This window comes from Dipodomys merriami, unplaced genomic scaffold (assembly GCF_024711535.1).
Source record: "Dipodomys merriami isolate MVZ:Mamm:240054 unplaced genomic scaffold, mDipMer1.0.p SCAF_5, whole genome shotgun sequence".
NCBI lineage: Eukaryota > Metazoa > Chordata > Mammalia > Rodentia > Heteromyidae > Dipodomys > Dipodomys merriami.
The window spans coordinates 43,316,750-43,335,478 of record NW_027206068.1 but is presented as its reverse complement, the minus strand read 5'-3'; the positions used below and the strand labels follow the sequence as shown (position 1 = coordinate 43,335,478).

At 37.0% G+C, this 18,729-nt stretch overlaps 1 protein-coding gene across 1 annotated transcript; it reads left to right on the top strand.

The window, feature by feature from the left end:
* Positions 1-2,035: 2,035 nt before the first annotated feature.
* On the top strand, positions 2,036-17,966 carry Pdk4 (pyruvate dehydrogenase kinase 4). Its single transcript, XM_069996537.1, has 11 exons — positions 2,036-2,380; positions 3,482-3,623; positions 4,946-5,017; positions 6,029-6,213; positions 6,427-6,513; positions 6,943-7,020; positions 11,660-11,736; positions 13,858-13,956; positions 14,151-14,261; positions 14,569-14,682; positions 15,775-17,966. Exons 1-11 carry the CDS (start codon positions 2,251-2,253, stop codon positions 15,916-15,918), a joined length of 1,239 nt encoding a protein of 412 aa, XP_069852638.1. The 5' UTR covers positions 2,036-2,250; the 3' UTR covers positions 15,919-17,966.
* Positions 17,967-18,729: the final 763 nt, after the last annotated feature.

Below are 18,729 nucleotides of genomic sequence, written 5' to 3'. Positions count from 1 at the left end.
AGGTAAAAGTGTGCCTGAAAATTTCAACAATCAGAAGTCTCAAGTAAAGTTGTGTTCAACACCATCTTCAAGGGGATAGTTTTGATTCCTTCTCATTCAGCCTTTATTATTGGCCTTTACTCAAATACAAGGATTTGTCCATAAGATTGACCTCAAATTGTATTTTTGGTTTACCTTTGCTCCAATTGGTTCACTTCCTCAACTTGTAGTCACCCTGAGAATAGAAGTTCCACTTTCTTCCCAGGGCACCCTTTAATCACAGTAATATGTGTCACATTAGCCAACAGGGTAAACAAGGCATGAGCATTCCAGCTCAGATACCATCAATGTTGCCAATTATAACATTTCTGTCACAGAAGTGACAGAAGAAAGACAACGAACTGTGAGAGTAACCAAGTGAGTATTATTGAATGAAATTATATGATGACAACATTTTGGTGACCTTAGATCACATTTTGCCTTCAGTCATCTGTGAATATCATATGACACCACCTGACCTTTAATCACCCAACAACAACATACGGTAAGTAAGTGACTCAATGGACTGAGTTCGGCTCTCAGGTGAGTTTGCACTAAAGATAGAAATGGTAAATCAGTCCAGTGAGTGAATGAGAAGACAAAGAGTGACATTGTGAGTTCCAGAATACCACCCCTCCCCCATCATTAGATTGTGTTTGTAACTAACTTCTTGCATTGTCAGCCTTCTATAACACTGGCTTCATTATTTAGTCTATTTAGATTGTAGGGAGGGGGAAGTTTAGGATGAGAGTCTTGTGATAGGATAATATGTTTCAACTGCCATTAGTTAAATAAATACCAAGTAAGTGACCAGGCAAGGTGGGAATGATGAAGATGTGTTGGATGCAGTGCCTGACCTGATATCTTTCAGAAAAAGTAGTATCAAAAGCAGATAGTATGACATTAAATCAGTACACTATCCTATAATTCTGTCAGTAGCAAAGGTCATATTTGGAAGGAGACCGAGCAACGAAGACATTTTGGTTTAAATGATGGAGTGGGGAACAATTGAGGACTAGAATTCTTCAGAAGAAGATTTGGGGAAAGGACATTTTATGCAGATAGATGAATAGAGGGCATGAATTATCTGATGGGAGAAAAAAGAGGGTGGGTGAAACAGACAAATTAGTCCCCCTTTTTTACTTCACTTTCAATTAAGAGAGAGAACTCTATTAATAGAGTTACTGGAGAGAAACAAATGGATGATCTTTTCACCACAGGGGGGGAAATGCCTTTTGGCAGCCTCAGATCCTAAAGTCAAACAAAAGGAACTTCCAGTTCCTGAGGTGTGCTGTTTGCAGCTGGAGGAACACACAAAGGGACCTTTCAGGGTGGGGATCACGGGTCCTTGCATTGCATAAGGCCCCAGAAATCATTTGCTAGGACACCTGCCTATATTTGATCATTTTATATAGATATTAACCAATGTGCAAGCGGTCCCTGCACCACCACCAACCCCCCAAACACATGTGCTCAGCCCGCCTAAAATTATTGGTTCCTTTCACGATCCAATGGCAGAGAAGCTCAAACTTTGCTAGGCAGCGGATTGAATGCTGTAAAAGTCCCGCTCCGGGCAAGCACCAATGAGCTCTCCCGAGCCGCGATTCTTGGAAACAGTTTCCAGTCAGGAATGCGTGACATTGAGACAGCCTCAGCCTTGTAAACAAGGACGAGTCTGCGCCCGCCGCAGCCCACGCGGCGAGGTGCCCGGTCCCAGGACGCCGGTCTAGGGCCCAGGGCCGCCCCAGCTGCCTCCTCTCTGACCTTTTTCCCCATCCTTTGTTCCTTACGTGCTGGGAGCAAAAGTAGCAGGCGACTGACTGTGGTCACGGTGCCGGGCCCCCGCGGTGACCCTGGCCAGGGGGCGGAGCCGAAAGTTCTTTCTCTGAGCTGATTGGCTTGGCCCCAAGTTCAGGACGTGTCTCCGGCTGGGGGGCGGGGTGGAGGGGGAGAAGGGGGTGGAGGGGGCGGGGAGGAGCAGCCACAGAATAAAAGGGAGCAAGTGGAGGGCAGACCAGAGTCTCCAGCCAGTGCACCTCGGACCCAGTGCCGGCTTCTCGGCCCTACAGCACCCCCGGCCCCCCGCCCCTCAGCCTTGAGTCCGCACCTGCTATTGCCCCGGGACGCACCGCGCCTGCTCCTCAGCCCCAAGTTCTGCTGCCACCGGCCTTCTGCGCTCAAGCCGGCTCCAGAGCCCAGCCGCTGTTCGCGCCAGGCCCGGCAGGCAGCGAGATGAAGGCGGCCCGTTTTGTGATGCGCAGCGCTAGCTCTCTGAGCAGCGCGGGCCTGGTACCCCTGGAGGTCGAGCGGTTCTCGCGCTACAGCCCGTCCCCGCTGTCCATCAAACAGCTGCTGGACTTCGGTGAGAGCCGACGTGGGGCCCGGGCGGGTGGCTCTGGGGCTGGGGGAAGCTGCCCTAACTCTACCCGGGGATCGGGGAAGGGCTGGAGGTCCTGGCTCAAACAACTTGGGGTCATTTGACTGATCCCCTCAAGGCTCAGCCTGAAGCTTTCCACGCCTGAACACCTTGCTTTGGGGGAGGTTTTGTTTTGTTTTACTTCTTTGCTGACAATTTGTGACTCCAAATTGCCACCTGTTGATACTGGATGGTTTGCGTTCACCATACTCTGTCTGCCTGGATCTTGGAGCCAAAATACATTTTGCTTTCAGACACCATTTATTTAACAACGCACTAGAGACGTTTTCCATTCCTTCACAACGTAGTCATTCTTGGGGAAAGATTCCTAATGTTATAAAATGGACTCAGATCAGTCGATTTTAGCCCTTAGTCAGCCTCTAGGCCTCTAGGCCTCCACACACAGCATTTATCTGTTGGCACTCCAGGCGTCCCCCGGCCCCCCTTTGGCTTTTTACCATTTTAGTTTTCCATATATTTAGCTTACTGCCAAAAATATTTACAGAGTGGTTGTAGTAATGTTCTCAGGAAACTTGGAAAGTGGTGTTGTTTATCAGTAGTCTGGAAACCTCAAAACTTCCACTCTACATCCTTCACCCCATCCCTACTCTGCATTTCATGTGTAGACTCAGTAAGTATATCATATTGTTGATATTGTGTGACTGACTCTGCCCTTTGTTTTCAGTAAAGGACCATGGGGGTTCTGATATCTTGAGGGTGACTTCTGGGGGAAGAAGAAAAAGACAGAAAAGAAAAAAAATTAATACTTTTTCTATTCTGAAATGAATAATTCTTTTATATCCCTTTAAAAGTAAAGAAGAATAAAAGGAAGGGAGGGAGGGAGGAAGGGAGGAAAGAAGGAAGGGAGGAAGGAAGGAAGGGAGAGAATTATGTGAGGGAATCTACCTGCTTCTGAACTCTTTAGTAGTGATTGAACTGAGAAATATAATTTTATACCTTAATGTGTTCAAAATTTGATAAAGATTTTCAAGTGTATGATTTGGATATACTTTTTGACAAAAACTGAAAGAATTTTATTTATTATAGGTTCAGAAAATGCATGTGAAAGAACTTCTTTTGCATTTTTGAGACAAGAGTTACCTGTGAGGCTAGCCAATATTCTGAAGGAAATTGATATTCTTCCTAACCGATTATTAAATACCTCTTCAGTGCAGTTGGTCAAAAGCTGGTAAGTAATGCACCATTTTGAAATCTCTCTAGTTATAAAACGATTACCTGAGAGTGGTTTCTTACGTTATGTAAATATCATAATTGGAAAACAGGTGGTCTGAACAGTACTTTTCAAAGTTGCAAATCATTTTTAAATTAATTTAGGGTAATTTATCCTATGGCAGTTATAAAGCTATAAATAGATATTTTATCTATTCTGTAAAAGTAGATTTCTTTACAATATAATTTTAAGTTACAAAGAAAACTTGAAATATAAGTTTGTACTTTACATAATAATAGAGTTTGATGTACTTTCAAATAAATCTTGAACTTAAAATCAATTCATATTACTACTATGTAGCTTAAGTGCAGAGGGATTAAGCTTTGATACTTAACAGTGACTATCAAATGAGCTCTGGATTCAAATCCTGGCTCTGCTGCTCTCTCACTTATTACTGAGAATGAAGTTTATGCCTCTTGATCTTTGAGTTCAAGAAAATAGGAAAACCCATTAAAATTTACAGTAGTACCAGGCATATAACTAGCATTTAGAAAGTGATAACTATAATCTCATCTTAAAAATAAAGATACTAATACCTAAAATACAGTAGGTAATCAATCCAAAGAGGCAATTTTCAGTGAACAGAGAAACATGTACTGTCGCAGACATGGACTAGAACTTTTCTGAAACCTATTGACTACACAGATTTCTGTTCACTGATTCAAGATGATTGCAATCTGAAACATTTTTAATATTCAAAACTCAGTTCCATTCTCAAGACTCCTCCTGTTCTATAGATAAATAGAGCAAGGGAAAAATAGCAACTCTCTTTAAAAGCAATTTCAAAGTAACTTTTCTAGAAGAAATGAAAACACAAAATGGTAAAGAAAATCACCACAGGCCTGGGAGAGTTTAAAAAATGATTAAATTTTAAGTTAGAAAATTGAGGGCTAAGAAAAACTTGTTAACATTTTAACATACTATTTTCCAAGTATTATGAAAGAAAGTTTTAGTTTGAAATATAATATTCACTTCTTTTTTGTGGGGGTCATAGGGCTTGAACTCAGGCTCTGGGTGCTGTCCCTTAGATCTTTGAATCAAGACTAGCCCTCCATCACTTTGAGCCACAGCTCCACTTCCAGTTTTCTGTTAATTGGAGATAAGAGTCTCAGAAACTTCCTGACCAGGGTTGGCTTTAAACCTAGATCTTTAGATCTCAGCTCCTGAGTAGCTAGGAGTACAGGTGTAAGCCACCAGCACCTATCTTCTCCTTTTAAAATTATTTGAAAAAGCATTTTATTTTCAGCCATTGCATCTAATTACTATTTGTCATTTTGCAGGTATATCCAAAGCTTGATGGATTTAGTAGAATTCCAGGAGAAAAGCCCAGATGACCAGAAAGTTTTATCAGAGTAAGTTCTCCGTGTTTAAAACCTTGGCTATTTCTACATATACCTAGGTGTTAGGTAATTAGATAGGTAGGTTTAACTAGATAGCTGATAAAGAGAACACCATGCAGTATTCAGGCAGGAAGAGAACTTTATTTTAGCAAACTGGTTGCTTGCACCCCGCCCCCCAGTCCATACAGATGTGACTTCAGGACCTAAGACCCTCCCTCCTTACCCTCCACCCCAGTCAGAAGGAGGCATAACCCCAGGCGGCCCAGGATGTAACCTCCAGGTGTGCCAGTTACCTTGGTGACACAGGTACTGGGCAGAAACTTAGACAAGAGAAGGGAGGAGCCTGCCCTGCCTTCCCAGGGCGGACTTTACACTAAGTACTGCTAGATTTGAAGTAAAGTAGTGCCAACCCTGAATAATACATTCTTATCTCCTTACAGATATCAAAGTTTGGCTTGTTTCATTTTTAGAAGAGAAAAATACAGCATTGGAAATAGATAATATGAACAAATACAGGGGACTCATTTTCTTTCAAGAAATTTATTTTTACTGCAAATTTAACCCAATGATTAGATTTACAGGAGTATTTACTTTGACTTAATTTTGATAGCTTTCTATGGCATTGAAGATTACATACTTTCAGAATACTTGGCAATTTATAAGTATCTAACTCAGGATCTTCCTTAAATCTGACAATTTCAAGCTTTTTAAAAAAATGACAGCATTCTAGAATTACTTTTGATTTTAATTATTTTTAAAGAAAAGGCCTCATGAATATTTTTGATGGCTGTACCAGTCCTAGAACAAGTAGTTTTATATGTAACTTGAAACAAAAACTTTTAAAAATGAAATTATCTCTCCCACAATAGCAGAATGTGCACTAAGAAACTTTAGCAAAGCTTCATGCTTCCATTTTATCATCTGATCTGTTTAGATGCTTGCCACAAAAAGAACTTGAAGCAATCTAAGATAGAAAATTGGGCAAAACTTACTTAAGTCTCACTAACTGTGAAAATAATTTAGCTTTGCAGACACTCTCATCAAAGTTCGAAACAGGCATCATAATGTAGTTCCTACAATGGCCCAAGGAATCATAGAGTATAAAGACACCTGCACAGTGGACCCAAACACCAATCAAAACCTTCAGTACTTTTTGGATCGCTTTTACATGAACCGGATTTCTACTCGAATGCTGATGAATCAGCACAGTAAGTGCACACTTCATATTGACATGGATGCAGATATAGGCCCTACTATAAGTTTTTGGTAGGACTTATACATGGAATTGTATATAGAAAGGGTTAAAATGGAACTGTAAACAGTTCCAATTTTCAATGGGTCACAGTTGTTGTTGGTGATGGTTCTAATCAGTATGCTTACTTTTATAACAAACTTCTTTTTTCTTTTTCATTTTTCAATAGTTCTGATATTCAGTGACTCAAAAACAGGAAACCCAAGCCACATTGGAAGCATTGATCCAAACTGTGATGTGGTGGCAGTTATTCAAGGTAATGTCTACATTTCCCTTATTGAAAATTTATAAAAAATGATTGATGTGTCTATAATTGAAGTGACTCTATGAATGGATTTGTGTTCAGGGTGTTCTGTCTATACTTTATAAATATTGCCATCAAAGTCTTTTGCTTTCAAGAGTCAAAAGTATAAACATTCATGTGTATTATTATAAAAACTTTAAATGTGAATAGCTCATGTGCCATATTCTCATGTGCTGCATTTGATTGCTGAAACATGTGCATTTCTATTGCTACAACCTCACTGAAATATTATTCTTCAATAAAATATTTAAAAGACTTTTTCATCGACACAAACCCATACTCTAGGGAATATTTTAGATTAAGAATAATATATACAATGAGATCACTTGAGAACTGTGGTTGGTGTAAATTCATTTCACTGTTATGAAAAATCTATTCTAGATGCCTTTGAGTGTTCAAAGATGCTCTGCGATCAGTATTATTTAACATCTCCTGAATTAAAGCTCACGCAAGTGAATGGTAAGCTATAAATAAAATATGTTTTAACTTATCAAAAACTCAGCATTCTGGCAGTATAATTACTTGATATAACACAAAGCATCTTTGGAGTTTTTTTCTCTCTTCTGAAATTGCCTAGTGTTTGCATAAAAGGTTTTAAGGCTAAGGATCCTTTATAGGTATGCAAGTTTTGATTGTGTATATTCAGTCCATAATTATGGTTGATCAGCTTGAACAAGTAATTTTAAATTAAAAGCAGTACCTGATTTACAGTACATCAGGGAGAGATTGCTGCTATAAAATTTGAAGGAAAAGGAAACCAGCAGTAAGGAGAACCACTGGCGATCTGCCTAAAGGGATTATCCATAAGACTTGGAAACAGAAATACATTAATTAAACAGAAATACATTAAACTAGTCACATAAAGACCCATATTGCAGGGTTCCACTTAAATGAAATATTCAAAGTAGTTAGCAAGAAAGCAGTGAGTAGAAGAGTGCTTGCCAGAGGCTGAGGGGAGGAGGAAGTGGGAAGTCAGTATTTAACAGGTATAAAACCTTAGTCATCCAAGATGAATCAATTCTAGAGATCAGCTGTGCATCAGAGTACCTATGCTGAACAGTACTGTATTGTTCACTTAAAATTTGTCTATGGTTGATCTTATGTTAAATGTTCTTAAATTTTTTTAAAAAGTTCTTAAATTCAAAACTTATGCTATCAGCATATACTATTGTTTGGGAGCAGAACATACTTCAAGAACTTCATTTCCAGGGTATCTCATGGGACAAAGTCTTCCCACATTGAAATGATCACCTGATGAATGCAAAGTCCTATTTCTTTTTTAAATGTGTTTTTTATTGTAAAAATACTGTACAGAGGGGTTACAGTTACATGAGCAAAGTAATGAGTACATTTCCTATCAAGCATTGTTACCTTCCTTCCCACCTCCACAGCTACACTCCCCCACCTCCCCACCTAAATTGTAAAGTTCGTTTTTCAACATAGTATCTTGTACATCTCATTGTTACAATGGGTCAACCTGCATCCCATTTAAGCATTTTGTTTTTTCCCTTCCCCTCTCCAAGTTAGAGAAATGTATATACAAGATACATGGCACTGACATCAAATACAGGGAAGACAGGGGTTATACCATGTGGGAGGAACATACAAAGAAACAAAAACTCACATGGTACATTATAAATACGTGAGGGACAAATAAGTTAGGGACAATAGCAAGAAAGAAAAAACCACTTGTGTCCCTATCTTGGGTTCATTTCACTTAATATCATCTTATCAGGTCATCTATACCTAGCTTTTGACCTATTCTGCTTGTCCCAGATATATACTAGTTGTTGCAAATAAGGGAAAACATAGGACATACGTTTCTTTGGGCCTGGCTTACTTCACTTAATATATTTTTTTTCCAACTCTTTCCATTTCCTAACAAATGAGGCAATGTCATTCTTTCTAATGGAGGCATAGAATTTCATTACATATATATATATATATATATATATATATATATATATATATTTATACCACATTTTCTTGATCCATTCATCTACTGAGGGGCATCTGGGTTGCTTCCATATCTTAGCTATGGTAAATAATGCTGCAATAAACATAGTTGTGCTTGTAGCTTTAGTATGGTCTTGTTTGTGATCATTTGGGTAAATATACTAAAGTGGGGTTGCTGGGTCATAGGGGAGCTCTATGTGGAGTCTTTTGAGAAACGTCCATACTGCTTTCCAAAGTGGTTGAACAAGTTTACACTCCTACCAACAATGCTTTAAGGTTCCCTTCTGGCCACATCCCCTACAGCATCTGTTGTTATTAGAATTCTTGATTATAGCCATTCTAACTGGAGTGAGGTGGAATCTCAATGCTGTTTTGATTTATATTTCTTTTATGGCTAGAGAGGTTGAGCATTTCTTCAGGTGTCTATTGGCCATTCTTCTTTCCTCTTCAGAGAAGTTTCTCTTTCAGTCTTTAGCCCATTTATTTATTGGACAGCTGTTTCTTTGAGGATTTATTGTTGGGGAATTTAATTTTTTGAGTTCCAAGTATATGTTAGATATGAGACCCTTGTCCATTGTATGGCTAGTAAAGATCTTCTTTCAATCTGTGGGCTTTCTACTGATCTTGCTAGCTATGTCCTTTGCCATGCAAAAGCTCTGCAGCTTCATGCAGTCCCATTTGTCAACCTTTCTTTGATTTGCTGTGTTTCTGGGTCTCTTGAGAAAATTTCGTCCTGTGCCAAGGAGTCCTAGGGTTTCTCCTATTCTGTCCTGTAATGTTTTCAGAGTTTCTGCTTTGACTCCGAGGTCTTTGATCCATTTGGAGTTGATTCTGGTGCAGGGTGACATATAAGGATCTAACTTTAGTTTTCTACAGGTATTTAACCAATTTTGCCAGCACCATTTCTGAAGAGGCTGTCTTTCTTCTATTCTATTTCTTTTAGCCCCCTTATTAAAGATTTGGTGGCTGTAGGTCTGTGGTTTCATTTCTGGGTTTTCAGTTATATTCCAATGGTCCTGAGGTCTGTTCTTGTGCCAGTACCAAACTGTTTTGATTACTATGGCTTTGTAGTAGAATTTGATATTTGGTATTGATATTCCTCCAGCATTATTCTTTCTGTTAAGGATCATTTTTGCTGTTTGGGGTCTTTTATTGTTCCATATGAGTTTTTGGATTGCTTCTTCTATGTCCTTGAAGAATGAAGTTGGAATATTGATAGATATCACACTGAATTTGTAGATAGCCTTGTCATTTTCACGATGTTGATCCTTCCAATCCAAGAGCATGGAGGTTTTTTCACTTCCTAAGTTCTGCTTTGATTTCTTTTTTCAGGTTTTTAAAGTTTTCATTATAGAGGTCTTTCAGTTCTTTAGTTAAGTTAATTCCTAGGTATTTTATTTTTTGTGGGGCTATTACAAAGGGAGTTGCTTTCCTGATTTCAGCCACGCTCTTCTCATTCTTGGCATTCAGAAAAGCCATTGATTTTTGAGGGTTAATTTTATGCCCTGCTACTTTGCCAAAGTTTCGAATCAGCTTGAGTAATTTGGGAGTGGAGTCCATTGGATTCTTTAAATACAAGATCATGTCATTTGCAAAGAAGGAGAGTTTTATTTCTTCTTTCCCTGTTTGGATCCCCTTTATGTTTTCATCTTGTCTTATTGCTGTAGTTAGGCATTCTAATACTAGATTGAAGAGAAGTGGGGAGAGTGGACATCCTTGTCTTGTTCCTGAGTTAAGAGGAAATGGCTTTAGTTTTTCACCATTAAGTATAATGCTGGCTGCAGGCTTGTCATTTACAGCCTTTATAATATTGAAGGATGTTCCATGGATTCCTAGTTTTTCCAGAGCCTTCATCATAAAGGGGTGTTGGATCATGTCAAATGCTTTTTCTGCGTCTATTGAGATAACCACATGGTTCTGCAAAGCCCTATTTCTTTTGCCTGAGAAGATTGCTGCTTCTTGCCAGGTGTTAATGACTCATGTCCATAATCCTAGCTACTCATGAGGATGAGATCTGAGAATTGCCGTTTGAAGCCAGCGCAGGCCCGAAAGTCTGTGAGACTCCTATCTCCAATTAACCACCAGAAAACTGGAAGGAGAGCTGTGGTTCAAAGTGGAAGAGTGCTAGCCTTGTGCAAGAAAGCTCAGGGACACACTCAGGCCCTGAGTTCAAACCCTACAATTGACAAAAAATGTTATTTCTCAAAGTAAAGAACATAGGTAGATTGGAACCAGTTTCTCCTTTTCACTGTAATTAAATATTTCATCCTAATACCATTTATACAAAAAAACAATTATTTTGAATGGCAAGAGTTAAAATCAAGTAGTTCAGATTAAGTATAGCATAACACATAGACTGGAACATAAAAAGGTAAATAAATATTGAACTAAAAGTAGCACAAAGAAAGATTGAAAAATATCTCAAAACATAAGCAGCATTGCATAACACTTGCAGATAAACTGAATTGCCTGATAAAATAAAGATGAGATTGTCGTAGACTTTGTGTTTTCTGATTCAGACTTTGCCAAGACCTGGGACACCAAAGAATAGCTATATTTTTCTTGTCAAACAATACCAAGAAGTCTTTGTTTCATTGTTTTTCTCTAGGCTGCTGGGGAATTTTATATCTGTTTAGCATATAAGACAATGTTGGGGTGAAGAAAAATCAGGAAAAATAATCAAGGAAGTAAATCAGATGTGTTATTTCATCCTGTCATAAAATATAAAAAATTATAGCTTGTACTAATATATTATTCTATTAGCACAGTTATTGTTTTCTATCTTAGCATGCATGTGACTTAAATTGAAATTGTCTAGTATAAACTCATTCAAAGTATAAGCAAGTAATGCCTATAACCTAATTTGTATCATCATTGTTTCACACCTCATTCAACTTTATAGAGTTGTAGAAAAATGCAAACATTAGCCTAGGAGCACTAGGCAGAGACTGGAATACTTTGGAAATAAGCCAGTCATCTTTACAATTGAGGTATGAAAGTTCTGGGTCAGGATTTTCAGGTGAGGAAAGTAAGGATTTTTTCCAAACCTGTTGAAATCTAAAATACTGTTCAAATAGATAGGGAAATTCACTTTTGTGGCAAAGTATTTGTTTCCTGATTCTAAATGGGTTTACTTTTCTAGGAAAATTTCCAGGCCAGCCAATTCATATTGTTTATGTTCCTTCTCACCTTCATCATATGCTCTTTGAACTCTTCAAGGTATGTTTTCCACAGTTGTTCTGATTACATCTTTGAAAAATGCTCACTAGTGTTAGGGGTGTGACTCAAGTCATGGAGTATTTGATAGCAAATGCAAGGTCAGCCCAAATTCAAACCACAGTGTCACCAAGAAAATTTTGTTCACTATTTGTATTTTTATTTATCACTCCCCAATAAACAAAAGCTTCAGTATCTTCTCCCAGTAAAACTTCTTTGCTCCTGATCAAAAGTAGCACATAGCTAATTAGGACCACAGACAATATTTGAAAAGTGTACCTAGAACACTACAGTATCAACATATATTTAAGAATCCTCAAATGGAACCAGTGGCCCATGCCTATAATCCCAGCTACTACTGTGGGTGAGATCATGGCTTGAAGTGGGCAGAAAAGTCAGCAAGATTCTTATCTCCAATTATATCACAGAAAAAAATCAGAAGTGGTACTGTGGCTCAAGTGGTAATAGAGTACTAACCTTGAATAAAAGGAGCTCAGCCATAGCACCTTGGCCCAGAGTTCAAGACCAGAAAAAAAAATAGAATTCACAATATGATTCATGGTGCTACAATGTAATTCGTTATGTTTTAACGTCTTAGAGCTGAGAGGATATGTTTTATTTTTCCAGATGTCCAGCAAAGTAACTAATCATTAGAATGGTCAAAAGGTGAATGTTGCAGTGAATGGGGTTTGTAACCCTGACACCTACAGGGTGTTCCAGCTCCAAATTCCAGAGTCATTGTAGGTGGTATGACCACATTCTGAGAGAGCATAAAGTATGCTTGAAGGACTGTTAGTTCCTTCAATGATCTCCATTAAAGCGCATACAGAAACTTCATTAAAATGAAAAATCTGATACAGTATGTCTAGCCTAAGGCCTTAGACTCTGATTTTCTAATGAGCTAACTTGTTGTGCTATAGCTCATAGTCCACATGTTGCTTAAAAATCCTAACAAACAGGGCTCCTCAGATTTTAGTGGGCACTAGAATCGTCAGCAGGACTTGTTAAGACACAGATGCATGAGCTCTGCCTAGACATTTGGACTGGGTAACTATGAGAATTTGAATTTCTGACAAACTCTCAGGGTATTCTCATGTTTCTGGTTTTGGATAAACAGATGCTAAATATTCTTCTATGGGGTCTAAAATTTTACTAAAATGTTGAAGTTAACTCCCAAACCCCTAATAATGATAATAGTAATAATAATAATAGCAAAATAAAACACACCCACTAGAAAATATGTGAAGCATTATGATTCTTCCAAAGAGTACTCTGGATTGGAAAGGAAAAAAAATCTGCCTCTAATTCTAACATAATTCCAGAAAGTATTATTTCCTAATTTATTCTAGTAGTGACATTGATTAAACTACAAACATCTCACCTTTTTAAAATTTCACTTCAACTAATGACTAGAACTTAATATTATATAGATACTAGAAGCTAGCTAGTGAGGAAAATACATTAAATACCCAAGAATTTATTAGTAAGACATGCAACCAGTAAACAGAAAGCTTGGTTTATTCTGTGTTAAAAGAACAAATTGTACTTTTTCATTGATTTGGTTTATTTTTAAATTGAATTGTTCAACTCATAGAGTTATTTTGCTGTCACTGGTAAAAGTTAAGATGATAATCAAATGCAAATTGAAATTTAATTTAGAATTATTGACTGTCCTTTTAAATAGGAACAACCTTTTACAGCAAATTTTATAAAAGCCAATAAATTGGTTCAATGATTCACTGTTCATTTGTTATGTAATAGTTTTCGCTGCTTGGATGTAAAATGTAATGGAAAGACAGAAAAGGGAGAGCTAGGAAATGGACTATAAAAACCAATTTCTACATTTAAATTAAGCTTACAAATAAGAACTTGACAGCTAGCAGAACTGTTTTTCCATTAGACATTACTCCCAGGAGCTATATTACATAGTAAATGAATATTTTTCATTATACATCCTGCATGACACATTCATAAATGGCTATTTACAGAGCCATTTTACCACTAACTTAAAAAAATAGAAACTTTGAATTACCTTCTTGCTGCCTTTATTTTAAACATAAAAAAAGTTATTTATGGTTCTTCAGGCTTCTGTCATTGAATTTCTTATGGGTTTGTTTTCTTTAGAATGCAATGAGGGCAACAGTTGAACACCAGGAAAATTGTTCTTCCCTTACACCAATTGAGGTGATCGTCGTCCTGGGGAAAGAAGACCTTACCATTAAGGTAACCATTCTCCATTTTTCTTTTGGTTCTCTCTTGAGTGAACTAAAAGGGGTCAATATTAATAAGATGCTCAGCTTTGAGCAATTGATCAAGATCATATAAAATGAAGGAAAGATATTTTTAGATAGATTTTGTTTTTTATAGATCTTGTTTTCCACATGTACCTCTGATGACTGATGGCTTGCTTGTTTCAGATTTCTGACCGAGGAGGTGGTGTTCCTCTGCGGATTACTGATCGCCTCTTTAGTTACACATATTCCACAGCGCCAACTCCTGTCATGGATAATTCCCGGAATGCTCCTTTGGTGAGACCAATAAGATGGCTAAATTTATCCCAGTCAGATAGTGCTAAATGTTCAGCAAGGATTACAAGGAGATATTTAGGAAAATTAAACCAATGTAGTTTAATTAGGTATGAGGTAGATGAGGAAAAAATGATTAAAGACAATAAATAGGGTGAAGTAATTCACCAAGGTTTCTGATTGGAAGCAGAAGATATTTATATAAGCTCTAGGAAATCATTACCAGGGATGACCTTTTTTTCTTTCCTACATTTTATGTTGTAATGATCACATCTTCTTCTTCACTAATGACTCATCTTCTCATTTTTAGGCTGGTTTTGGTTATGGCTTGCCAATTTCTCGTCTCTATGCCAAGTACTTTCAAGGAGATCTGAATCTGTACTCTCTGTCAGGATATGGAACAGATGCAATCATCTACTTAAAGGTACCCTTTGAATATAGTAGAAAAATCATGTTTTGTAAACAATGTCTTTTACAGCTTTGAGTGCTGTGACCCACAATGAGTTTCTCAACCCACGTTAATGCAGTCAATGAGCAGAAGTCATTCTATTTTCTGTGTGCACACACATGCTTGCTGCCCAAAGAGAACTCTAGGCCATGCTACCTTCAGCAAGTGAAGCAAAATTATTTACCAACAAGCAGGCTACCAAAATTTTCGAGCAAGGACATGCTCTTGTGAACTTTAAGGCAAATCCTCCGGGGAATTTCTGAAAATAGATAAACTGTTATGGTATTAATTTTGTGGATAATATGTTAATAATGTGGTAACATTAAAAAATGAAATAACATAACCGTTATCAAGACATTTGAAACCTTAAAGTGACCTTATTAGAAACCCAGAGGAAGGACACTGGACTGCTCATCGTCATTGGGATGCCAAGTATTTCCTGTTTAAACTTTTAAAACTTGTCCCATGTTTTGATTTGTTTCTATTTCTAAAAAAAAAAGGCCTTGATCTGTTTGCTAACTGTCCTGATTCTATTAATCATTTGCCAATTATTTCAACTGCAAATATATTTACAGATAGTAGTGACTAAATATTAAACTTAAAAGCTTTCTTTTGTGTATTGGAATTAAATAACAAATGTCCTTGGAATATCTGAAATAGTTTCTGAAACTAGCAAAAAAAATCTTGACACTACTGAGAAAGATCTTTTTAATAGAGTAATGGTATTAGATTAGGACTCTAAACTTAATTAGATAGAGATTTTTCACAGGAAAAAATTACTTTGCAATTCAGCTCTTACCATATCAGCCTATACAAACAAATGTGATATTTAAATATCAAGCATAAATTCAATTCTCTAATTTAAGTTTGCCCATGTACCATTTTTGCTCCTACTGGATGGAGACAAAATTTATGTTTCAGTTTTGTTTTAACTAGCTAGTGCATTGTGGGCATTGGTGTGGATTTCCTACCCAATCAATTAAATTATTATAGTTAAACATTCAATATTTACTTCTGAATGTGTTTGTATACTTTCTTCGGTGTGATTATTTTTTCCCCTTCTTTCAGGCTTTATCTTCTGAGTCTGTGGAAAAACTCCCTGTCTTTAACAAGTCAGCTTTCAAACACTATCAGATGTGTTCTGAGGCTGATGACTGGTGTATCCCAAGTAGAGAACCAAAGAACCTGGGAAAGGAAAAAGTGGCCATGTGAAGAGGGACACTGGGGACACTTTATGGGATCAAAGTGGGCCTACGGTAATGCTGCTTCTTGAATCTTTTTGTGTGAGCTCCTGATTCCATGAAAACAACAAAAATGTTGTTCCAATGAGGAATGGAGTTGAGATGTATGACGCAGGAGAAGACAGAGCAGAACTACAGGAAATGTGTGTGGCCTGCTCCTTGTTTGGTAGCATAGAATAGTTTGTGAGTTACTCTAAATCCTGAAGTAGTCAAGTCTCCTTTCTATCTCTTTGCCAGCAAGCATGGAGAGGAGAGCAGACATGAAGACAGAAATTAGCAACTGCAATAAGCTCATATTTTAGACATCAAAATATATTGAGATTTAACCAATCTCAGTTGTCAAGGTACCAGCATTTTCCTGCCATGCCAAGATTAGAGTTTAGTTTACACATATGATTAGAAATGTATGTAAATATACATTTCGCATATATTTATAGGCTCTAAGGAGGAAAAGATACTGACTAAAATCGTGTTCACTTTGAATGTGGGGGAATGAATAAAACATCTTATTCAAAGTTGCAACCAAGGCATCGGGGCCAATGTGAGATATCAGAAAAAAGCCTCTTCTGATCAGTACAACTCTTTTATGAGTTGCTTTTCCTGTTCATGCTTCAAGCAATAAGTGAATGCTTATTGCCAGGTGCCTAATCTCAGAGGAATTGTTCAATGTGTACTGGGTTAGAGTGAGAGAAAGACTGCCAAAGTGAGCTTAGAACTCTGACTTCCCTAACTTGTTTCTAAATTAAATAGCAGATAGGGAAGACTTGTGTTAAAGGAAGAAATCATGTAATCAGAATCTAATGCATTACGTAGGGGCTGTTCTCTAAACCTGACGGATGGCAACTGAAAAGTTCACATACATTTTCTAGGCTTGAGAAGATGTACTTTACTATATTTAATTGTATTCTGTATACTCCAACACAAACTGGTTCATTAATAAATTTCTGGTTTTCAAATGACTCAAGAACACGAAAATTCAAAGTACTTCTTAGAGTATTTTTTTAAACAAATAGGCCAAGTAAGAAGTTCTCATGCCAGGCTGCATTTATGCATCGAGCACCAGTGAATAGGGGAAAAAAGAAAAAAGAAAAAGAAAGCAAGGTGGTAATTTGCTAGTATTTTGAGAGGATTAAGATGAAAGTTGCAGACTGACTGGTCACTCATGCAGATTACTCTTAGGAAAGAAGGAATGAAAGAATAAAAGAGAAGGAGATAGGAAGATATGGAAGCAGAAGGCAGGCACCTTTCTACTTCCCCACAAACTATCCCAAGGAATCACGTGTATTTTCATGAAGAACTTATTGGCAAGAGGATGAACTGATGTCTTTTGGAGCACTGTGGCTTTCTTAAATGGCTATTACTATTACAGAAAATGGGCTTTGTTAAATAATAAATTATGCTGTGTTAAATTAATGTTTCAACTGACATGTAGGAAGAAACAACTAGGATTTTTTTCTGCACTGTAAAAGAATCTGTACTGTATTATACATTTAACTTGATATTTGTATTTGATTTTGTGTCAACCTGGTGCAATGGTGCTTAAAAGCTTCAACTGTGTGTTTTGGATTTCCTATTTTGTCATCCAAAGTCCTTTACAATGGCTTTTCTTGATGGCAGAACTTTGATTCATGCATTTATTGATTTTACAACACTTTGCAATAGGTTACTTATTGGTTCAGTTTTATTGAAATTAGAGATTGAAAAAACACTTCTGCATGTAAATCTTGTATTTATCAAAGACAAAGCCGTTGGCATATTGATTTACCCAAACATGGTAAACTGTCTCTAAAATACTAGAGAAAATAATGTTAGTATCTCAACTTCATTAACTGGTCAATTGAATAGAGTTGGCCTTCCCTGGTATTTGTGAATCTATGGAAGACCCTTAGGATTCCAGTAGATGCATAATGAATGCTCAGGCCCACTTAAGTTATTAATGTATGAGTTGTGTTTTTTTGTCTTTAGCCAATGTACAGAGATATGATAATTTTTATAATAAATATTTTTATTATAATAGTGGATGTGGTCTTTTGAAGTTTTTTTTCTCAAATTACAATAAATACTTTGAGTTAAAGAGATTCCTCACCTTATATTGTTATAATTTATTTACATCTGATATGCAATATAAAAAAACAACTTTAAACAGAACAACAACTTTAATCAGAAGGTAAATGCTTTATGGCAGGTTTCAGAGTTTTGGATTCTCCTTTTTGTGTTTGCAAATTTCTTGCTAACACACAATACAAGAATGTGTTTACCTCTGTGTGTTTATTCAGTAATTATTTTTGTATTGTATATTATACCTCTGTTCTTATATTGTATATTTGAAGTTCCACTTTGTGTGGTATTTGCATAAATATGGGGGCATATCACAATAATTACTTAGGTAATTTGTGATAGCAAATAACTTTTGGATTAAATATCTGTATAATAATAAGGTAGAAATAGGATAGAAATTACTAAATTCAATTGTAGCATGCATTAATTTTGCTATCCTTAGTATTTTTCCTTACTAACTGAATCCTTTTCATCTTTAGATTACAATCTTTACTCATTTTCATAGTGTTCTCACTAGCAAGGCTCTACCTATAAAAAACAAAAACTTTTTGGAGAGAGGAACAGAAATCAGAGTAAGGGAAAAAAGTCCAATGGGCACACATTCAGAGCCTTCCTTCATTTTTCCAGAAGCATAAAACTTTGTTGTCCATGATCTCCACATGCATTTTTTGTCTCTAATCAATATATTTACCCCCAAAACTACTAATTTTTAAGTTAACAAGAC